The sequence below is a fragment of the Eptatretus burgeri genome, chromosome 13 (assembly GCF_056783735.1).
Source record: "Eptatretus burgeri isolate ZD-2024b chromosome 13, Ebu_testis_v1, whole genome shotgun sequence".
In the NCBI taxonomy this organism is placed as follows: domain Eukaryota; kingdom Metazoa; phylum Chordata; class Myxini; order Myxiniformes; family Myxinidae; genus Eptatretus; species Eptatretus burgeri.
The window spans coordinates 1252711-1277710 of record NC_140973.1 but is presented as its reverse complement, the minus strand read 5'-3'; the positions used below and the strand labels follow the sequence as shown (position 1 = coordinate 1277710).

The window sequence follows — 25000 nt, the reverse complement described above, 5'->3', positions numbered from 1 at the left end:
CGCCCGGACTTGCCACTGGCCCGCGTCTTCACCGACAGGTCGCTCAACGCCAAGATGAGAGGGAGGGAGAGAGAGCTCGACCACCAGGAGAGAGACGCACTCGACCCCGACCACCAAGAGAGGGTGAGACCCACGTGCAGTCCGCCTTATATAGCGCGGGGCTCTGCCCTTCGCTCCTCCCCGTTTTCGGCTCCACCTCCTTTCGAGAAGGTTCCCGAAAAGGGGCGTTCCCTCACCCCGACCGCCTCACGCTGTGCATCCACCAATCGCAGCGAGCTGCCTTCCCCCTTTCCTTTACACCAAGCGCGGGGAAAATAGGCGGGGAAAAACCTCACAGGCCTCACAAGAGCTTTTGTTCTGCCAATCCTTCTCGGACTGTTTCCGTGGTGCGGAAACCGTCTTACCGTGGTCCGCGGAGGATGGCGTTTGTAAGCGGGTGTAGTGGCGAAGATGGTGGTGATTGTTGTGGGGGTGGTGTGAGCATGGTGGGCGTTGTGGCGTAGTTGGTGGCGGTTGTTGTTTGTGTGGCCATTTGTTGCAATGGTAGCTCAAAATAACGATAGATAAAGAAAAACGGCTATCTCAAAGAGTCGCAGCCCAGTGAACACGAAGAAAACCCTTTAAACAATGGTGGGAACCTATCTGAATACTCACTTACCGGCATAGCTAATCTAAGGAACCTTTATGGTGTAATGCGAATTTCCACAGCCGTAACAACATATATGTATACAGTGGTGCCCCCAGAATCCGAATTTAATTCGTTCCAGGAGGCTGTTCGGATTGCAAAAAGTTCGGATTCCAAAACTATTGTGGTTGATTTTGGCGTGTTCGGCGTGCGGACGACCGCCTTTAGCCCAATTGCGGCCGCACGTGCCCACGCGCCCACCGAACGAGCAATCTAGTCGTAGCTTCAGGATCAACGCCAAAACCCAGCTACGGGTGTTTTTAACCACACCATAAACCAGCCAACTCTTCTGTCCACGCGTTACAGGGCCGATCGCCGAATTGTCGATGTACCTAATGATTCGCGCGGACAGAAATGCCGGGAGTTTATACCTCAACGGGACCTGCACAAAAACGAGCCGCTTAAGCAGCTCGTTCCGTATGCGATTGCCGAGTGGTTATATATCGCCAAGTCCCGTCGGACCAGATGTACGTTTTGTTGGCTTATAATCAGCCAGCTAATTATTCCGAACGCAATTATGGCAGTCAATGGAGGAAGGGACGCAACGAGCAGGTGACATTCAACAACGGAGAACATTTATTTGAACACAGGCATGCAATAAATGAATGAATGGGGATTGGGGACAGGACACGAGCAAAAACCACCAGCCGAGTTCCACTATGAAATGTAAAGCAAATGCAACACACGCACATAACAGTTTCCTACTTATTAGACAGGCCCACGGACACTCGTACGCACATACACACCCAAGAAATGGTGGCTGATGCCTTTCATAAGGACTTAAACTCGGAGGGATAGATGAGCTGAAACCCAGAACCTATCTCGAACCTCTCCACCTCGTGTGGTCTTCAAGCTGCTCGGACCCGGGCTCCAGCGAGAGCGAGCTGGATCCAATCGCCGTGAGCCGAGATCCTTCCCGAGCTCCAACGAATCCTCTCGCGCTTCTGAACACGTGCTGGTCAGACGAGGCACCGATCCTTCCCGTTGATGTGTCGCTTCCCCGAAGAACTACCTCCAAGATGAGGCCAAGGAGTTGCACCAAGCCAGGAACCAAGCACAGAACAAAAAGCTCCACGAACCAAGAAGAGCCAGCCGAACCGGACGACGAAGTAGAGTGCAAAACACTCGCGACTCTCACAACTGGCTCTCCTCTCTCGATGAACAACCAACAAGCTCGAGCCGAGCAACCAGCTCAACTCTCTTTCAATGAACCAAGCACAAAAAGCGAACCACCTCTCTTCCGAACAAAGCTAGAGCCCAAAAAGCGAACCGAGCCAAGCAGAACCAAAAAGCCTTCAAACCTAACCCGAGCCAAGCAGAACCCGAAGGCCTACTGAACTAGCCAAGCCTCAACCAACGCGAGCCAAGCAGAGTGTCCCTTTTTTATTCCTATAGGCCCCGTCCCCCGCTCTCAGCATGCTCATGCCCTCGTGCTCCCTCCCCCACTCAACCACGGGTGGGAGGGAGTAGTTTACGTCATGAATCACGGGACAGGAGGGCTCTTCTTCCTCTTCCCAGAAGAGAGGGAGGGTCGGCTTCCTTTGTGTTGTGATCGCTCCCTAAGTATTAAATTAAATCACAGCGCATCTAATCAATTTCTGCCCATTAAACAATGGAAGTTGAGCTATCTATGGAACATGCACTTATCGACATAACTGAGCTAAAGGAACCTGTATGTTGAGTGCGATTGATTTCCAAATTCGTAACACTATTTTCCCAATAAGAAATAATGGAAAGTGAATTAATCCGTTCCTGGACCCCAAGAAAACCCACTTTCAAGACACTTTCAACTGAAATTCTCCATGTTTAAGGTAAAATATGATGAGTAAATGACCTTCGGTGGCGGTGTATTTTATGTAAACTGGTACAATCATCACATCCAAAGGTCCACACAGGCTCGTGCTCCGGCCTGGGTTCCGATCGCTCGCGCACTCTGCGATAGCACTGCCCCCAGGGCAGCTCTTCAAACATGATGCCCCCAGAACCACAATCACTTTGATCAAACGCATCGGCTGAGGTAATCATGGATATTCCAAATTACAACCGGTTTTTCTGTGAAATTAAATCCTTGCCCGACAGTCCGTCACACCACGTGATCGGATTGCTTTTTTGTTATTAATTAAAACACAAGATGAGTAAAAAAAAAACAGCACAAATCAAGGTGAAAACACGAGGTAAAGTAGCGATCAACACACGAGAGATGCTTTCACGAGGACTTCCACCGACGAACTGAATGAACAAAGCGCGAAGATGCGGGTCGAACTGGCGGGGGAGACGCACGTGAACAAACATGAACGCTACGTTGTGTTTGGTTTTTGAAAATGTGTTCGGTTTTTAGTGCAAAATTTTCTCAAAAATTGTTCGGATTCCAAGTTGTTCAAACAATGGGGCGTTCGGATTATGGGGGCACCACGGTATATATATATATATATATATATATATATATATATATATATATATATATATATATATATATATATATATATATATATATATATATATATATATTTCTTCTTCTTCTTCTTTCGGCTGCTCCCGTTAGGGGTCGCCACAGCGGATCATCCGTATGATCCGCATAGTGATTTGGCACATGTTTTACGCCGGATGCCCTTCCTGACGCAACCCTGGTCGCCTCTTACGACACAGGGATAATATATATATATATATATATATATATATATATATATATATATATATATATATATATATATATATATATATATATATTTGCGTTGTGAAACTAACAGACTTATTCGGACAACTTAACTGCATTGCTGGCACTAAACAAACAAACAGGTGGGTTGGAACTATACTCATTTCCAATACTTACACCACCCATGGCCCATGACCTGTGACTTGAGGAGAGAACAAAAATAAAGGCAACATTCGGGGATGAGTGCAACAGCAGGGAATCGATGATCAGGCGCCTTCAGGGCCTTCAATGGCCCCTTGTTTGTCGCTGAATTATTTTTATTTCATTTCGTTCCTGGCTGCTGGAGGCAACTCACCCTAACACGGCAGGCCATACGCTGTTTCACGGGCCATCTGAACTGGACTTTATGTAATAAGAAGACCTCTGGGCTGCTCAGTGCAGTCCCCGGTCCATTTGACCTGGTCTTTACACAACAAGGAGATATCCGGGCTGCTCAGTGCAGTCCCCGGTAACGCGGCTGCCTGCAGGGCAATCCTTGCAAACGCTTTCAGAGATGGTCCTGGAGCACATGGTGAGGTTGAATGACATGGTAATGCAAACAAAGGCATGGGGAGGCATGGCAAATGGAGTCAAGGCAAAGGAAGAAAACGGCATGACAAATGCAGACCAGGTAAGATGCGATGCAACAGGTCGGCACATGAAGCTGGCCGGCATCGGTGTGGTCTCGTGAGGTTGTGGAGGGAGTGTGGTGGCGTTGGCCGGTCCGAAGACTGGCTCGGACCTACCCTACGGTCTCCCCCAACCTATCGCCTATGCCTGTCTTTGTCCATACCCACCCCCATTAGCTTGTAACAAAAAAAAGAACGAAATTTAGACTTTATTTTATTTTATTAATTTTTTTTTTTAATTTATTTATAATTTTATAATTACATGTGTCCCTAACCCCCTTATCGTCTTTGTTCGGCTAACCTGTCCTGACTGTCCATCCCCAATCCCTAAGATCCCTTTGGAAAGGATTAAGGAAGAGACAAGTGAATCTGTCTCGAGGCCCAATGCAGCCTCAGAATAACCCCCATAGATTTCAGCATTTTCAAGGTGAGTCCAGTGGCCTACAAACAGCGAAGGGATGGATGGTGCGAAGGGGTACACATTTCCAATCTATCCTCGCATTTATTAAACGTTAATCTATCCCCGGGGCTTTTCTGTCTCTTTAAACACGCCTGTTTCTTTAAAAACATGCCTGTCTCTTTAAACTATCGGTTCTCGCAACCACACTTCCGTCGCCTGTGTTGGTATTCATTATTAATTTGGGCCTGGCCCGCAAATTTTCTCTCGTGCCCTTGCACAATTTCGTGTCTGGGCAGCGTGGCTCCATTGGCAGGGATACCCATCTGCCGAACTCGAACTTCGGCACCCCCGGGTCGCTGAGGCTGTCTCCGAGCCTAACTACTCCTTATGAACGTGGGGAATGCCGTCTCTGGCATCTTCCCCGTCGATGCCCACGTGGCATTTTGGTGCTCCGGGTCCCGTTTCCGTGGGCTACCCGTGCTCATTACACTAACTTGGACCCATGGCCTACTCTGGTCGACTACTTTGGTGCCCGGGGTGCCCTCTACTCAGTATGCATATTTCAACAGCCATGCTCCCAGCCGGTCAGTAGACTCCTGCACCCTTCAAAAGGTTTCTTGCCTTCGTTCGACACCAACAACAAACTGACATCTGTTTTGGTTAATTTAACTAACCCACTAACTAACATTACACCAACCCCGGGTTCCCTTGGGTGGGATTCACTCCTCCCCAGTTTTGAATGGCAAAGGACTTTTGCAGCCACGGAGGGAGGGAGCTGAGGTTGCAGTTCTTTTGGTGCCCGAACATTCCGAGGGAAGGGATGCTCCGTGGTGTGGCACCCGACAGAGGTTGTGCAGCCCGGCCTACAGCCGCACGTGTGGAGATCGTGTCTGCGAAGGAGCCTGGGTGGAGAGCGCGGAGTCCAAGGTAGACCGGGGCAGCAGACAGGACCCGAGAGACCCTGTCAAGGTCGGGTGTACTCGGACCAACATAACAGACCGAGGCGAGACGTGGGCAGGCACTCCGTGATCACGACCTTCCTTCTTCAACCAACAACCAAGGGACCAACTCAACCGCCGAACTGAAGACTCTATCACAGAACTCCAGAACTCCAAAGAACTCAACCACTCAACTAACGACCTTCCTTCTTTCTTTGCAACCAGCCAACGGACCCACCGAACTCTCTCACTCTACTCTGAGGATGGTGTCGTAATTTATAGATCCCCCTGGGTGGGGAGGGGCCTTGGCGAAGCTGACGTCACCGTCCGCCCTAATTGGACAAGGCCTTCATGGGGTCTGCCCTTTCTGGGCGGGATTTCGGTCAGGCCAAGAAATCCCGCCCACTCCACGCGTGTTTGAGGAAGGTGGACAGTGGTGCAGCCAAGATTGAATTGGAACGTTTGGGGAAGCCGAGGAACTGGAACAGCGAACGCGAAGATTCTGCCTCGGAAAAACGAGGCTCCAGAGACTCAGGTGGACAGTGGATCGTGATGGAGGGGATATAAAGATTTATTAGTCTAACTAAAAAAACATCGCAACGCACCCCCTTTTGCTCTCCCACTACACACAAGGAGGGATTCTATCTGCACATATACTTAATGGCATAACTAACTTTGGGACAACTGTATGTCTTGTATGCCTATGGTTCCTCGAACCGTAACTATATATATATATATATATATATATATATATATATATATATATATATATATATATGTGCACACACACACACACACACACACACACACACACACACACACACACACACACACACACACACACACACACACACACACACACACACACACACACACACACACACACACACACACACACACACACACACACTGAACTCAATAGCTCAGTGGGCTGTCACTGTGTAAGGGATGAGGGCCTTGGGTTAGAGTCTTGGGTTGAGTCAGAATTTTTTCACATCAGCCCCATACAGGAATTTAATACTGTTTATTAAATTTATAGAAATATATAAACGAAAAGCACAGTGAGGTGGTGAAGCCATGAAGTCGACCGTCAGTCCGTGAAGACGATATGCCTATTAATTACATCCTGTTTGAATGTAAAAACCCTGAAAGCCCAAAAGATCATGAAGATCCAAAAGTCACTGAATAATTTTCAAATAAATATAATATCACTTATATTACAAATAAATTTGTACAAAATAAATGTTTGTATTATGATTGATGTAAATCATGACAACACGGCAAATCTGTGACGTCAATCTCTGCAACGACATGTGAAGAGGCGAGCGTAATGAACCAATCCATGCTAGTTTATATAATATATGCCAAATTGTGTGGAGCGTGATGAAGCGCTCCCACCCAAACTCAAATGGACGTGAGTCTTGTACATGTGCAGACCAAAGCGTCGCCGCCAACCTGTAGGCTTCAGGCCAGCCACTTATGTCAAAAGACAGAGATTTAAGGTCATCATTGGTTAAACATGAAACGGAGCCACCTATCCGGATTTCGGGCTTATTTGCCCTCATCAGGATGGCACGCCATTATAAACATCTCACCAATGATGACCACAGTCGTCGCTTAAATGCTGTCAGCACCCTCTGGCTGTGTAAGCATACCCCACTAGTATGTACTGCATATGTAACGAACATGCATAAACGATTCCCTGAAAATGTTTACAGTTCATTTACTCAGCAAAGTTTTATCATTTTTATCCTGAGCTATTTACTGTAAGTGTTCATTGTTGATTTGTCGTTTTCATCTTTGTAAAAGTAGTACACATATTTGTAATTTAACAATTGCATTTTTCTTTTTCTTCCTTGTTCCAACAACCCTGTAGAATGTAGCTCACGCCCTGGCAATGTCAGAGTTGAGATGTCAACATTAGGTTCCTCAGAGATCATGATATTGCAAATAAGCTGGAAACGACCCCTGGAGGTTACTTCTGTCCTTATTCATGGATACACAATTTTGTACTATGATGGAAAAGTGCAAAGAGAACACACGGTGCAAGGAGACCAGAGCACAGTGAGTTTTAATTTTTTTTTTTTTTTTTTTTTTTTTTTTTTTTTTTTTTTTTTTTTGTATACCTTGGTCGAGGCTCGTATGAGAGCTAACACACAACTCACAGCAAGGAGGCATGAGACAAGAGGGGCGGGAGTGGAAGGGACAAAACATTGGGGAACAGACACAGGTGAACTGTGGAAGGGAGAGGGATGGGGATGGGACGGGGAACATGGCGAGTGGAAGATGGACATTAAAGGGACTTTCAGGGAGGAAAGCAGGAGAATTGAAGGAAGTGGGCTTGGGTGGATTATCGGGGATAGAAATGATCGAGCATTTGGATGGGGGAAGATAAGAGGTGGTGGTGAACAGCTGTTTTGAAAGCCTGGAGGGAAGAATGGGAAAGAATAGAGTGAGGAAGTTTATTCCAAAGGCGGGAAAAAAGAGGAATGAAAGAGTGAAGATGAGCAGTGATTCGTGATTTTGGTAGTTTTACCAGAAGGGGTTGTTGGCGGACCTTGAGCGACCTGTGGAAATGTGGTTGGGACAAATCACAGAGAGAGCAGGGGGGCAAGGCTGGAGAGGAGTCGGTAGAAGACAGAAAGACCACCGACCAACCTGCGGTGATTGAGTGAGAGGCCCAAAGACTCAGCTTCATTGCGGGAGATGCCAATGATCTTAAAAGCCCTGGTTTCGACAGCGTGAAGTCGAGAAAGGTGGGAGGCAGGAGCACCAGCCCAGAGGGGAGAGCAGTACTCCATCAGGCTACGGACAAAAGCTTTGTAAGTGGTCAGGAGCTCAAGAGGGCCGAGGAAGGACTTTGCACGACGGAGGATTCCCAGTCGGCGACTGGCTTTTGAGGCAAGGTTGGAAATGTGACTTTCCCAGGAAAGGTCATGGCAGATAGTGAGACCCAGAAGCTTGAAAGAAAAGACTTCTTCCAGAGGATTGTTGAGAAAGTGGATGGGGGGTTTTGTAAACGGTCCTTTCGAAGAGACATAGTGAGAGTGTGAGATTTGTCTGGATTGAAAGACATGTTCCACGTGTTGGACCAGTTTGTGATTTTATCCAGATCTGCAGTGAGCGAAGAAGCTGCTGCTTGCCGGTCTGAGGGATGACAGATGGTACGGCAGAGGGTGGAGTCATCGGCAAAGAGAAATAGAGGATTTTCCAGAGAGTCCGAGAGATCATTGATGAAAACCAGAAAAAGAACAGGGCCCAGAACGCTACCTTGAGGAACTCCAGCCTGCACAGGAAGAGGGGATGAAAGAACTCCATTTAGGGCCACACGTTGACTGCGACAGGAGAGGAAGTCTGCGAGCCATGAGTGGAGATGGCCTTGAATACCATGGGAAGAGAGTTTGGTGAGTAGGGCAGGGTGCCAGACTGTGTCAAAAGCACGTGATATGTCCAGGGATACGGCTCGGATTTCCTGTCTGGCATTGAGGACCTCCATCCATTGATGGGAGAGCAGTAGCAGCATATCTAGGGTAGAGTGACCTGGTCTGAAACCAAATTGATGATTGGAAATCAAGCCATTGGAGAAGAGGAAGGATTTCATGTCTGAAGCGATGATGGATTCCATAACCTTGCTGATGAATTTAATAAATGTATTTCTTTTTTGAGAAATAAGCACAATGATTCTCTCCTCCCATGCCTATTCTCAACTCTCACCTCCTTTTGCTTTCCCTTCATTCACTTGCCACTACTCTTTTTTTTTTCTTCACCGCCAGAGTTCCATCTTTTCCTCCACCCCATACTGATATTTCTACGCTTCTATTGCTTCCTGCCATCTCCCCCATTGCTGCTTCTCCCACCCTCCCCCTTGCTGCTTCCCCCATCCAATGCCGTTCCCCCACACCCCGACAGCTATTTCTCACCACCTGACTCCTCCCCCCCCCCCCGCTTGCCATTTACCCCGACTGCTGCTTCCCCCTTACCTTTGCTACTACTTCCCCCTACCCCTGTGGCTGCTTCCCCCTACCCCTGCTGCTGCTTCCCCCTACCCCTGTGTCTGCTTCCCCCCTACCCCTGTGGCTGCTTCCCCCCTTACCTTTGCTACTGCTTCCCCACTACCCCTGTGGCTGCTTCCCCCCTACCCCTGCTGCTGCTTCCCCTATCCCTGCTGCTGCTTCCCCCTATCCCTGCTGCTGCTTCCCCTATCCCTGCTGCTGCTTCCCCCTACCCCTGCTGCTGCTTCCCCCCTAATCCTGCTGCTGCTTCCCCCCCCCCCACCCCCATTGCCACTTCCTCCCAAATCTCTGCAGTTTCTCTCATGCTACAAGGACTTTCAGGAAGGAAAGCAGGGAATTTGAAGGGTGTGGGTTTGGGGTGGATTAACGGGGAAAGAAAAGATCATAGTTTTGGATGGTGGGGAGCACCTCTTTTGAAGACCTGGAGGAAAGAATGGGATTGAAGAGTGTGGGAGTTTGTTCCAGAGGTGGGAAAAAAAATAGGAATGAAAGCGTGAAGGTGAGCAGTGATTCGTGATTTTGGCAGTTTTACCAGAAGGTGGTTGCTGGTGGATCTCGAGCACCCTGTCGAGATATAGGGGGGACAGAGCACTGACAGAGCGGTGGGAGGGGGGTGAGGCTGGAGAGGAGACAGTGGAAGACAGAAAGACCACTGACCTGTCTGCAGTGAGAAAGTGAGAGACCCAAAGACTCGGCTTCATCGCGGGAGATACCATTGATCCTAAATGCCTTGGTTTCCACAGCGTGAAGTCGAGAAAGATGTGAAGCGGGAGCAGTACTCCATCAGGCTGCGGAAGAAAGCTTTGTATGTGGTCAGGAGCTCAAGTGTGCCAAGGAAGGACTTTGCACACCGGAGGATGCCCAGTCATCAACTGGCATGATGGCGATTGAAGTCACCACATATGATGAAGAGAGAGAGTTTGGATGAGTGGATATAAGTTGGTCCATGTTTTCGGCAAGTGAGATGTAAATGGGGTCATCGCTGTTTGGTGAGCAGGCCAACACACATCAGTGGGTGTTGGCGAGTCTTTTAGGAAAAAAAAATGTTTCTTTAAGTTTTGAAAGAAAAAATAGTTTTTTTCAGATTAAAAAAAATTGTTTGATAGTGCCTAAACCTTTGTAGTGATGTGAAAGGTAATATTAAATAATCACTGACCCCATCTCTTGGTGGGTAGAGTGAGGTGTTCTAGGCTCCCACAAAAAATGTTGAAAAAACAAAAACAAAATTTGATTTCTTCAAAATGCCAACAGGATTTCGAACAGCAATGGGCAATGCCGGGGTACCCCTGCTGATGTTGTGGTAAAGGGTGCAGAGTTGTGCCTCCAGCACTGAGTTAATCTTGAATTTGCACTACCAGCCTCTTCTTTAACAGCCTGACCAAAGTGGTTTGGCATTCACTGAGTCAATTATAATCTGGACATGGGTTAAGTGAGTCCTGAAAATGTGAAAATAATGTGCAATAAATAAAGGGAGCTCAAAAATACTTTGAGTACAAAATTGACTAAAAAATATAACTCTTTGTGGAGCAAAATTTCTTGTTAAATAACTATCAAATTTGTGAAGTTGATACATTTCCCAGATTATGTACAGCAGCTGGACTGGGCACCTGTCAATCTCATCATCAACCCTCTATAACCATGTGAATTTTCTGCCACCAGCCCCCCCCCCCATCCCCCAGGTACCGTTTATGGTTCTGTCACTTTCTACCATTGCTGTTCAGTCTTTACAATATCTCATCTATACGTGTGTGTGTGTGTGTGTGTGTGTGTGTGTGTGTGTGTGTGTGTGTGTGTGTGTGTGTGTGTGTGTGTGTGTGTGTGTGTGTGTGTCCGTGTCCGTGTCCGTGTCCGTGTCCGTGTCCGTCCTTCATAACTGCAAAACCATGAAAACTTGCAGCTTGAAACTTTGCATGCATCTGAAGAAAACTCAAAGGAAGTGCAAGAGTGAACATTGGATGTTTGGGTTAATTAAAACACCCCTTTTGAAGATAATTAACGGCCTTATTTAATTATATCCTTCATCAGGCGATCCTCGGCCACCTTGCTCTCTGGGGACCTAAGGTGTTTCCTGGGTAACCTCGCTGGGGTCTGAAGCCGCCATGTTTTTTGGCCTGCTCAACCATACCTTGAGTTGGAACAGGCCGCAATGATTTCTTAACGATCAAGTTAATTTTTCACTTTCCACACTCATATTATTGAATGCCTGTTCATCAAAGCTACAAATCGCTGGATACATTGCAAGGCTTTTTAATGCCCGGAGACACCAGCATTCATGCCTTCATTTCATTTCCGCACATGCCATAACCTCAAGAATCTCTTAAACTAACCCGAATTGCAAGATTTAAGCTCCAGAATCGAACTCTGCAGCAGTTCCGACACTTAAAAAAGTGTTCATTTGTCTAATTTGGACATTGCTTGGATGTCTCCGGAAGGTGTTTAGTATGACAGATGGCTGCCTTGCCAAGCCAGCCATCCATCATATTATGGCTTGCCATGCCAGCCATTCCTTATCAACTGTTTCGTTAGATTGCTTCCTTGAGTGCTTAAGCCACTTGGCGAGCACTCTATAATATTCGCACTGTTATTGAATACGATATCGATCGACTTGAACAAAGTTCAGGGGCCACTCGCGTGTGTTGGCCACGTGTTGTTCTGTGATGAAACAAATGGTGGCTGGCTCGCTGAAAATGTGAAATTTTATTTTCCATGACATTTCCCATTTTTGTGTGATCTTCGATTATAATATGACCCGTCACTTCAGCATAGACAAATACAAATAAAAATTAAACGTTTTGCTTTTAAAAGTTTCTTCAACCGTTTCATGGATTGCTTGGTGAAGCCACTTGGCATGTGTTCTTCAAGCTTTAATGGCAATACCGTGGATAAATAAATTATTTGATCACAATGAGTAAAAACATGTTTTCAGTTGTTATGAAGTAATGAATCACCACATCACGGAAGGAAAGCCCAGAGGTACGCATGTTCACTTTCAGCTGTTTAGCCGAGGTTTGAATCCTGACCCAGCTATCAACTTTCATCCCAGTGTTTCACAGGCAGGGTGATTCATCAATGCGTGTGCCGTCTCTCGGATGGATGATAAACTTGGCGTCACATCTGCCGGGATCCCTCTCCCCTACCCTTTCTCTCACCTCCCCCACTCTCCACCCCTATATCTCTCTCCCACCCATCCCCCTTACCCCTGTTTCCCACCCCATCCCTGATGTTGATGGGACTGTAGCATGTACGAATCAGATTCAGAGTGAGCCGACCAGAGGGTTACAAAGGTTGCTACATGTACGAGCATGCATGCAGGCAGACCTTTGCCAGGTAGATAACACGAGTTTTAAATGCTTTCACCCCATTTCTTTGAAGAATCCACCTTTGTGTGTGTGTGCGTGCGTGCGTGCATGTGTGTGCGTGCGTGCGTGCATTTGGTCATTAGCATAATATAACATTCTCTTTGCTAACCCCACTTCCTCCTCTCACATTTCTCTTCTTCTTCTCTCTCTCTCTCTGTTTCTCTCTCTCTCTCTCTCTCTCTCTCTCTCTCTCTCTCTGGCTCTGTCTCTCTCTCTCTCTCTCTGGCTCTGTCTCTCTCTCTCTCTCTCTCTCTCTCTTTCTCTCTTTCTCTCTTTCTCTCTTTCTCTCTTTCTCTCTTTCTCTCTTTCTCTCTTTCTCTCTTTCTCTCTTTCTCTCTTTCTCTCTTTCTCTCTTTCTCTCTTTCTCTCTTTCTCTCTTTCTCTCTTTCTCTCTTTCTCTCTTTCTCTCTTTCTCTCTTTCTCTCTTTCTCTCTTTCTCTCTTTCTCTCTTTCTCTCTTTCTCTCTTTCTCTCTTTCTCTCTTTCTCTCTTTCTCTCTTTCTCTCTTTCTCTCTTTCTCTCTTTCTCTCTTTCTCTCTTTCTCTCTTTCTCTCTTTCTCTCTTTCTCTCTTTTTCTTCCCCCCCCCTGTGCAGTGTGGTGATGAGGGAATAGAGGAGAGAAGGAGAGGGGGGGGAGGAGAGAATTGAGATCTTGAAGTCACATTTTACATGATGTAGAATTACATATTACAAACTGTATTTCACATTTGAATGGACATGTATTCGTATATTATGTGAAGAAAATAAATTGTGTAAATAACATAATCCTACGTGCAGCATCTCACTCAAGATTTTCAAATGTCATATGTCAATGCCCATGGGTTTCCCACAGGTGCCTCACTGATCTATATAAAATCTTATATATATATATATATATATATATCTATATATATATATATATATATATATATATATATATATATATATATATATATATATATTGCGCCACTCTGTCTGTATGTCCGTCCGTTTGGGGAGGGGCTTCTCAGTTCAGGGTGGAGCTTCCCACATTCAGGGAGGGGCTTCAAAATCGAATCACCGCCATTTTGTTTGCTCCATGGAGCCTCTTTTGTAAGGCTTGCACTTTCCTACACTGTCTTAACTCTAATTCTTTATCTTAACTCTAATTCGATATCTAATTTCTTTCGATTTGAAGTCGCTAAGATGATGTAAGTTTCAGATGCAAAAAACAGGAAGAATATTAACGTTTTTAGACAAAAATGCATTTTAAGTGAATCAAGGCCTGCAAAATAAAGTCAATTCAAACTCTCTCACGGCGATATGTTAACTCTAATTCACCTTCTGATTTCATTTCTTGTAGTCGTTAAGATGGTTCACGTTTCAGTTTCAGCGAAAAGGGCGAACATTGGCGTTTATACACAACAATTCATTCTAATAGCCATTTTTAACGTATCTGATCAGACGCGATGTGGGGATGGGGAGTGATTATTATTGTTACTTTTTAATCATAGTTACCTTTTGAAGAAACAAAGGTATATTTTGATTCCAACTCGTGCAAAGAAAACAAAGTAATGCTTGTCAGCGATCGCAGCAGCGGTCAATTCTACACCGCCCAAAGAAGGTACGTTTCCATAATACAGAGGAAAGAACATCGTGAGGTCTTTAATAAATAAATAACCTTTTCGTTTTCGCACGAGTTTTCAAGGTTGAATCGTATGTAATTACAGGATTTATAAGCGAACTGTATTTCACATGTGCATGGACATGTGTTCACATATATGATGTGAAATATTAAACATTAGAAGAAAAATTCCTGAGAGATTTTTTAGATCCTCGTGGAGCATCTCTAAGTCTTACTCATGTTGTTGTTCTTGTGGACCTTTTTGTTTCCCAGCCTACAGTTTTCATCGAAAATTCCTGAAACTTGGCATACATATGTAAAAATACCCTGCGCAGACAGTAACCATCTCCGATTTTGAAAATTCCTCCTAGAAAAAAAAGTTATGACGTCAAAATATCTCCGCTAATGGAAATCGCCTAAAAAATTATCTCCGAAACTCGGCAAGCTTTTTGAATTCTGTTTGCGGGAATCGAACAGGGCATTAGCAGAGATTAATTACCGCACATATGATACATCACTATGACGTCATATCAATTTTTATGACGTCATTCCTATTTTTTGACATTTTTTGTTTCACAATCCAGTTTTCATCGGATCTTCGTGAAACTTGCCATGTATATGCAGAAAGCCCACGCGTAGGCAGTAACCATCTCCAATTTTGGAAATTCTTCCTAGAAAAAAAGTTGACGTCATAATATCGCCACTAATGGAAATCGCCTATACCATTATCTCTGAAACTAGGCAAGCTGTTTGAATTTTGTTTGCGCGAATCAAGCCGGGCAATAGCACAGATAATTATTTATCGCAAACCTGATACATCACAATGACGTCATATTCGTTTTTATGACATCATCATGAAGAGGACGAGGATCTTAGCTCATTTGAGCTTGTTAGTTCTTATTTTACAAGTTTATGTACACGTACGCTTTTTTAAAAAGTTTATTTTAAACCTTCAATTTAAAAAATGTCCTTTTGAATTCTGTACACAATTAAAAGAGTAATTTAGGTTTCCGCCAGAGAGAAGGATGTAATGCCCATACACCGCCCACAACACTTTTTTTTCCCAGGGACTTTTCCATTTGAGCTCTATTCTTTCTACAGTCGTCACAATAAAATGTTTCATTCTTTGGACGTAGTCACAATGAGACGTTGCAAGTCTTCGGTACTCTTGGATCCCAGAGTCACGCAAGCATAAAGCTCCTGTGTGGAGTAGGATGACATCGACATGATGACGTCACACATCTTAAGCATAATAAAAGTAAAGTATTATTTAAAACAATCAATCACATTGTATTTGTTATTTTATGGCCCACCAGGATAGCTTAGACTCTTAAAGGATTGCACATTCGGCTTTGAGCAACCTTTCCAGGGTTGGAATTCCAACCCAGCTATAAATTACCACACTGGCGTTTGGCATGTAGGGTGAGACATAAATCGGAGGGACGTTGAACCCGAGGACATGCCGCGTTGCATTTGGAACTGCCATTTCCAAAATGAATAAAAGAATGAGGGAACAGAATGAAACGACTGATGAACGTCATCATAGACTTGCACCGGAAGCAGAAAGAAAAATAATGAGGCGGGAGAATGAGATGGCTGATGAAGTTCAACACAGACTTGCACAGGATGCTGAGCAACGAAGACTTTGTCTGGTAACACGTGCTCAGCAAACATATACAAACAGCAGCTGCAATGAATCGGATGAAGTATCTGATAATATTGTCCAAGAGCAGAGTTGCGGTCCTATGACCTCACCATGTGTGTTCTCTTCTGTGAAACATTTCACAAATTAATCAACAGGAAAGGGGATAGATTTACACTTTGTTGCTCCAAGAGGAAAGTCCAATTACCTCCACTATTTGCCGCACCTGCTCAACTGCATCGACTTTATCAAAGTAATGATGGAAAATATCGCAACTTCCGATACTATGTCCGACGTTGCGATTCAGCTTTGCTCCAAACACAGCCATTTCAGATTTCTGGGATTTATATACAAACTGTATTTCACATGTGTATGCACAAGTATTCACATTTTATGTGAGGTAAAAAAAGTGAACATTACACATCATTTCTGATTCTGATGAATTACCAGTACCCATTTTAGAAGATTCTACTTGCAGCATTGAACTCAAGATGTCGAAATATCATACATTTCAATGCCTGTGGGTTTTCCACATGCCTGGTGTTGGCTGAATGGTTAACGTGGTGTGCTTGGGATCCTCGGATCCTGAAGTCAAATTCCACTTGGCTGTTGAATTAATACCAGGTGGGGTTGACTCTGCCTGTCATCCTTCCAAGGTTGGCAAAATGAGTGCCAGCTTGCTGGTATCCTGTGTTGGAGTGGCGATCTGTCCAGGATTGTGCCCAATAGCCAAGGAGACTGCTTAGGCAGCACCAACACCCTGCACACAGTATGGTCCCAATAGATGGATGGATGGGTTTCCTGCAGGTGCCCCACTATAGACTAATGCTGTCTGTTCGTCCGTCTGTTCGTCCATCTGTGTCTGTCTGCCTGTCCTTCTGTCCATTTCCTCCTAAAGGGTTGTGAAGAAATTCGCCTAACTTAGTCGTTATGATCACCATATGGCATGAAGGTGTGAGAACAGTGTCATTTTTCCACGCTTCCTGGGGCTGGGTCAAAAGGTAAAATACCAAAAATACAATTATGAGCACATTTTAAAACATTTTTAAATGAAACTTTAAATGTGCAATAAACATTGGAGGATGCATGGAATATATAACGATTAATTGGATTTGACCCCCAGTTCATGCCCCGGGGGGGGGGGGGCACGGGTCAAACTGGAACAAAATGGACTTAGGGTCATGAGTCAAAATGGAACTTTTTTTTAACTCAAAATTTGATATTGGGTCATTCCTGGTGGAAAGTTTTGCAATCTTTCCACTTTGCTTTATGTGGGAAATGTGGAGACTTGCGATGATGAGTCATTGACTTCACCCTAGTTACTTTTGTTTTTTATGTTTATTTACATTTTGAGTTTTAAAAAAAACACGTTTGGAGAGGTTTATTTCAGTTGTTTTTTTTTGGTAATTTGTACATTGTAATGTTGGCATGGTTACTACACTGACTAATGTCAGTCGAAGTAGAGTACCATCCTGTTTACAGTTCCTCTGTTGCTGTATTTGGGCCTTTTATTTTGACAGTTTTGTGCAGTCAGTCCTATATCGGCTGATTAGACAGGTTTGAATCTGTAATCATCATCAGCTGGAGTAATTCTTTGCCCAATTATTTTGCAACTGCTTGCATGTCCATATGATTTGCATTCTTGTTCACACTTTTCAAACTCTTCTTCAGGGTGCACGTCTCGAAGGCCTGAATTTGAACAAGCCTTACACTATCCAGGTGCGGGCGGTGTGTGAAGGAGGGTGGTTTGGCCCCCTCAGCATTCCAATCGTCCATTGGCCTAATGTGACGACAAACACCACGACAGTGGGTATGTTTCTGTATATTCCCATTGCCATGACTGTCGCAGCATTTTGTCAAAATTTTACATTAATTTTCCCATTATTGTCATGACAAGTCAGATCATTCATGTTAGGTAATTATTTTCTCCCTTTATGGAAAATGTTGACAGTGACCTAACCCTGGTACTAATTGTAGAAAGTAATTTCTGCAAAAGTAAAACTTTATTTTCGATATTCTCATTTTAGATCAGCCTGTTTATGTTCTACTTAAGAATGAAAGCATGTTTGGGCCTTGTGTTTATTTAATATGTTTTCATTATGCGGGACAGACTTTTTGTAATCTATTCCTTGCTAAATGTGTTTAATTCTGTACTTCAGTACTTTAATTGCTCTGTCTTGTTCATATTTCACTTGCAGCCAAACTGACCCATTTGAATGTTGAAAATACAACATCATTACCAGTAAGTAATCAACAATTCCTTCATTGTGTCTCCAGCTTTAGCCACTGAAACCTTTAAGGCTCAAATGTACAGTGACTTGCTTCAATTTAACCAATTATGGGTTGGGGAGAGGAGCCACATTATAGAAATGAGATTTGCCTTTATTGGGGCACACAGCCTGGTCTTCATGCTCAACTTGTGCTTGTTGGCTTTTTGTTCTGATCTGTTGTCATATTTTTCTGGTTTCATTCCTGCCAGAGACCTCATACCACTTGAAGTAATCACTACAATAAGTGTGTCATTGCCATTAAAACCGAGTGTTTGGTTCTCTGTTGATGAGAAATAATAATTGCATGCAACCTGAAATTTGATTTTGAAATGTAGTTCTTTATTTTTGCTTGAAACTAGGATTTACAGCCTTTTATCCTCTGCTAGAGGGTGAGGTCTAGCTCATGTTGCCGAGTCTATTATAATAGCTAAATAAGTGGTCATGTGGTAGCTCCTCTTCTCAATTAATGATTCGTTAAAGGAAGAGCAGATGCTGTCATTAACATCACTGCAGATTCACCTCCGATGAACAAAGCTGGAGGATTTCACGTTCACTTAAAATTCCCAAATGAAGTCACTATTTCCATCTGAAACATTTGCTTTCAGGGTCATTTGATGAGTGCTTATGGGACACATAATGGCAATCGCTGGAAATTCGCATCATCTGTTCAATGTCAATCTAATATGCAGGGTGGTGCAGAGCCAACTGACACATTTCGATATGCAATAATTGAAACACACGAGGTTTATGTTCAACAAAGGTTCCAATGTTATTATTTATGGTAGATAAAGGACCACCAGGAAGGTGGTCTCCACCAGTTACAGTGCATTATCTTAGAAAAATGGTCCCACAACCCCAAAAGTTCTCACCTCAACCCCTCAGATAGGAGAGCGGTCTGAAATGTGTCAGTCGGTTCTGCACCAGCCTGTATAAAGCTGAGTTTGTGTCTGTGGGACTCTCTGTCTGTCTGTGGGTGGATCATAAGCTCTGCACGTTCTACTGGCCACATCCTCGAGCCGTCCAGAAATTGCCGCCATCTTTTTCTCTCCATGTAGCTCAGATTGTTTTAAAGGCCTCATGTACATTTTAAGACTGAGCAACGCATCTTCTATCATGAAATGAAGATACTGTTTTGAGGAAACAAAGGTACATTTTGATTACAACTTAAACGAGGTAATGCATGTTTTGTCTGCAGCGATCGTGGCAGCTGTCTAATATACACCGCCCAATGAAGATACGTTAATTCTTATATTATGCAGAGGAAAGAAAATAGTGATATTTCATTAAAAATAAAAATAAAAAACTTTGAGGGACGTCAATCACAGTTACTTTCTGTCTGCAAGACAGTGATATGTCACTGATAACTCAATGTTTGCTTCCCAGAATTTGTAATGACTGTTACAAGCAAAAATATCTCTTGTTTGCTTCCATGTGAAGTATGAAAAAAACACGTCCCTACACATGACATCATCACACAGCGACGTCTGCAATAGCAGGAATGCACTAATTATTGGAGCCTTTTTATAACACACTAAAACTCATGGAAAAATGATATGATGGAGAATAGAAAGTTTATTTGCTGATTACTCCTCTGAGAGGGAGAAGAAGAAGAAGAAGAAGAAGAAGAAGAAGAAGAAGAAGAAGAAGAATAGATAACAAGAGGAGGAAACACCATGCAAACATGGCAGTTTCATGCGAGGTGTCTCACTGTCGATTAATCTAATATATAAAGCTGATTATTTTCATGTCTGTGGGTGGATGTGTGGGTCTGAACAAGGTACGTTTTCATTACAACGAAAATACTCATGATTAATATTTGAAATGTTTAATTTTAAAATGTCCTTTTGTTGGTGTTTTGTATGTATGTTGAGATGTCCAGTGTATGTATGCTGTTGAGATGTCTCGTGGTGTGTTGTTACCAAGCAGTTAGCTGGCGCTTGCCAATCCAGCCGTTCCTAATCAACGGTTTCTGATGGAATGCTTGTTTGAGTGCTTCAGCCACTTGGCAAGCGCTCTACAAGAAACTTGGTAACTGAACACACCCCAGATTCATGACATGGCGATGAGGATAAACATCTATGGCATCATTATTTCAGTCATATCAATGAATTCGTCCCTCAAGGGGTGGGGTGGAGAGAGGCAGGGGAAGGGATGGGGTGGGAAGAGGGCCCGACGTTGCCCGGCAACGCCGAGTACCCCTGCTAGTATTAATCTATATTAATATTTCGGCATGCCCCTTTTTTGTTCCACCATCAGATTTTTGTTACTGCATGAAATGAAACAAGCTTTGACATATATAGTAATGATATTATTGTCTTCCTTAAGAGGCCCCTCAAAATTCGTTTTGATGATTATGGTAGTTTAGCAGTTCATGTTCTCCATTTGCAAAATGGGAGGAATTATTGCACAAAAAAGTAATAAAAATGTTTCCCATTTTTTAGAGGACCACTAAGATGAGTTTGGCTCATAGAATCACGCTCCATTTGGGGAGAAAACAGTTGAGTTCATACCTGACTGATTTGCACTTTCCATGTGCTGTAGTTTCTTCACAAAATTATGACTTTCTGACCAGCTAAAATCTACAAGATATGAATATGTATACGAAACTGATCCGGCCTTTTGGATCACTTTAAAGTAGGGTGCCCTGTAATTTTAATGCGCTCTATGGATCCTCCGGAACTCACGAATGGTACACGTTGTGTAGTCACTAAACTACGTGGTAATGTCATCGAAGTGGAAAACCTGAATGATAATCAATGGATAAAAATGATATAATATATTGTTTAAAATACATTCATGCTATCTGTCTTTTACCATATGTTGCCAGTGACGCCCGTCGAAGCCGGGCACTTTTACTAGTTTATATATAAAGCTCAGTTCCTGTCTGTGTGTCACAAGTTCCACTCATTCTACAGGTGACACCTTCCCCCCTCTCCCCCGGCTTCACAAGGACCACTCATTAGTCAGACCACACCTTTCCCTCCTGTGGGCCAGAAACGTGCCGCACAAAGTCGTGGCACATTTTGGGACCTCAAACACAGTTACTTTCTGTCTGCCGCACACAGAGACGTGTTGCTTATAACTCGATGTTTGCTGATCAGGATTTGAGAGGCATTGCAATGATTGTTTCAAGCAAAATGATTACTTTATGTTTTAACTACTGTAATCATCCATATATGAAATTTATAAAATACATGTGAAATTCCTCTTGCAGTATCTTTTTTTATTTTTCAGATAAACATGCAACATAGTAAATGTTAGTTTTAAATTTGAGTTGTTTCGTATGATGCAAATCAGTACTTTTTTTTTCTACTAATTATAATTCCCGGGCAATGCCGGCAGCAGCGATACTGAAAGGGGGCTCAAAACTGCAATGTCAATGATGTCATACACAGTGACGTCTTTATATAAACCTACCACGGAGGCAATCATGGCAGTGTTTCATGTGAGTATGTCACCTAACGTGGAAATGTTTTAAAAAATGGTGTCGCTGAGTATGATGTCATTGACTTTCATTAAATACTTCCATTCCGCTCTTTTGACCCCCGTTTCAGTATCACTGCTGATTTTTACACTGCCGTGATTGCCTCCGTGTGAGGTATGTCGCCTAATGCGTAAAATTAATACACCAAACTTTTGGTGAAGCAATAACGAATGATATGCTATGTTATAAATAAATTGTGAGAAAGTCAGGATTTTTGTGTTATTTGTCATGGCATCCACTGATGTGTGTGGATTTAAATATCTATCGTTTCAAAAAGATTTAGAATTTCCAATGCTAACGTCTTCCATTGTTTTTCAGCTTGAATTGACACAAGCAATGACTCCCACCATTGAGAACTCTCAGAATTTTACTTCTCCTGCACCTGCTGTTGAGACTGCTGCAACAGAATCGATGATCGAGACTCTACCTACATCAATGCTGAAAGAAAACACTTCAGACCACGTTTTTGACCAGTACCTTAGTCCATCAATCACAGCTGCAACTCACTCCATGGACTCGTTTAATTCTCCAACTTGGGCACCGAATCAAACCTTAGTTCCACTTTTGACTTGGTACCCATCCAGCAGACAGCCAGATGGTCCTGATCTAAATATCACAGGACGTGATCCTCCCATCAATACTACTGAGTTCGCAAGCGATTATAGCACCATTGCTTTTGAAGAATCTAGCATTGCGGATACAAGTGAGATCACATCATTTTATTTTTCTTTATTAAAACCCATCTTGTACTCACACTTTGCATTCTTACCATGATATTTAAACAAACCAAAATGCAATTTTAGTGTAAAATGTATTGTAGAACAGTCTAGTAACTCACTACTGTTGCACATTACGTACTTGTCTTCTTTTTGTTTGAATATGTCTGTTGAGGCTAATGGAAAAGTTGAACAGCAGGGCCTTAAGGTAAACGGAAAACAAAAATTAGGGCAAAGGGGAAACAGGAGGATGTAAGTGTATGGATGGATCACAGTACTAGGATAGGAGTTGCAGATGGAAGTGCAGAATACCTTGATGGAGGCTGACTTTGAAAGCTTGCTGGATGATATGATCTGCCCAATAAATGTTATAGCTATGAGATGCCCAAGACTCCCTCTCCCCAGAGGCTGACCTCAGAAATAGATTGAGGGATTTTCTGGACAGACTGATTGGTGAGTGACGAAGAAAAGTTATTAATTTCGACCAAGAACAAGATTGCTCCGAAAATGCTACCTTTGAGGCATGACAGCCTTAAATGTAAAGTAAGGAAGAGAATGCCATCCAAAGCAACCTTTTGTTTTTAAACGTATTCGTTATTTGATAACCAGTTAAGGAGGGATTTCTGGATACCGTTAACTGACAGTTTGGAAAGCCGAGTGTGGTGTCAGACAATTGATTTTCAGGAGCTGTACCTTTTGAGGGCCCTTGCCTCTTCTTGAGATTGTGGCTATCTATCCATGGTTGACTTGGAAAAAGCAACCTGTTAAAGGTGAAATGACCTCGATGGAAGCCAAACTGAAACTGTCTTTGAGGTCTATTGAAATCAATAATTCCTGTCTTGTGTTGATGATGGGTAAAAGGCTAACCTGTCTGTAGTTGCATGGGTAATTTATAATGCACTTATTTTGAATACACTTATTATTTGAAACTATAATACACTTGTTACCTCTCGCTTTCAGCTCTCACCGCTGGCTCGCAATGCATGCATTGTGAGAAAGAGAGCCAAATGCTTCAGCCTCTCTCTGTCAGTACATAGCCTCTCCATTAGCAAGCGTTATGTAGTGCTACCTCGTGGCGACATACATAAATTGGGCACCTTGTGGTCCCAGGCTAAACTACAGGGGAATCGGAGGAGGTCTGGCCCCCAGACGCATGTCATGTAGGCCCACCAGTGTGTGGTTATGCCTTGATGCCCACAAACTCAACCCCGCAGGTATGGGTAAATAGCCTCACTGCCTTGTGGGTGTCTTGGGAGAGAAGAATGCTCAGGGAGTAAACTCTGACAGCAAATCCAGTGTGGAGTCCTATAGGTGGTTACTTCTGACCTATTAATTTTGGCATCTTTCTGCCAACTCCTGCAGTAGAGCTGGTGCCAAATAGTATTGGTGTATCCTTTTCTTTGAATAATGCTAGCATTGCCAAGAGGGGGATCCTGATGCTTGGGAAACTCAGGGTCTCTGTATTATTTGACATGATTTTCTCACTTTGGCAGTCACAGGAGTACACAGGAGAACTCCACAGTCCACTATACATAGCCTTCACAGACATCACAAAGGCTTTTGATCTTGTTAGACGAGACGGACTTTTCAAACTGCTGTGGAAATTATGCTGCCCTCTTGGACTTATGGGCATCATTTCTTCTTTCCATCAACCATAATGGAGCAACATCAGATGCTTTCAAGATCAGAGGTGGGGTAAAGCAGGGCTGCGTCCTGGCACCAACTCTCTCTGACATATTCTTCTCTGCACTGATATGGTACGCTTTTGGTGACTCAAATGAGGGTGTCTACCTGCATACCAGAGCTGATGGCAAGCTGTTAAACTTGGCAAGACCGCGCCCAGACCAAAGTGCGTAAAGTCCTTGTCCATGAGTTGCTGTTTGCTGATGACACCACGCTGGCATTCCATACTGAAGTGCATTTGCAGCAGATTGTGGATCGGATCCCCTGAGCCTGCAAGTAGTTTGGACTGACAATCAGTGTCAAGAAGACTAACACGATAGGCCAGGACGTTGACTCGTAGAGATTCCACCATCCATCAACATCGACAATCTCACTAGAGGTTGTCGACAGTTTCACATGCCTTGGTTCAACAATTACGAGCAACCTGTCATGTCAAAGCTGAGAAAATGCGTGTGGACCAACAGCAAACTGTCTGAAAAGACAAAGCTCTGCGTGTACCAGACTTGTGTTCTCAGCACCCTTCTTTATAGAAGCGAAGCATGGACAACTTATGCAAGCCAAGAAAAGTGGCTGAACAGCTTCCAACTCTCCTCCCTCAGATGAATACTAGGCATTTCATCGTCGGACAGAGTGCCGAATATGAAAATATACCAGCATGCAGGGATCCCCAGCATGTTTGCCCTCTTGAGTCAACGGCGACTTTGCTGGTTTGGTCACATGCACTGAATGGATGATGGCCGCATTCTCAGACATACTCTATGGCGAGCTTGCTGTCGGCACGTGACCAACAGGTCACCCATGTCTGCGATACAAGGGCATCTGTAAGTGAGATCTCAAGTTGACTGAGATCAGAGTCGATGCATGGGAAGTCCTTGCTGCTAATCGGAGTGCCTGGAGACAAGAAATCT

The 25000-nt window shown here is 43.9% G+C and overlaps 1 protein-coding gene across 7 annotated transcripts in view; it reads left to right on the top strand.

Annotated features, from left to right (window-relative positions):
• LOC147013662 (receptor-type tyrosine-protein phosphatase gamma-like) overlaps nt 1-25000 on the top strand; it is a 260649-nt gene that overhangs the window by 163067 nt on the left and 72582 nt on the right. For all 7 annotated transcript variants that reach the window (XR_015050471.1, XM_085850768.1, XM_085850772.1 and 4 more), the window contains 4 exons: nt 7221-7408; nt 17611-17749; nt 18138-18181; nt 22012-22396. Coding sequence is in view for 6 of the 7 variants with exons in the window: in XM_085850768.1 (XP_085706894.1) it covers nt 7221-7408; nt 17611-17749; nt 18138-18181; nt 22012-22396 (756 nt within the window). In the remaining variant the exon portion in view is untranslated. The remainder of the gene's footprint in view (nt 1-7220; nt 7409-17610; nt 17750-18137; nt 18182-22011; nt 22397-25000) is intronic.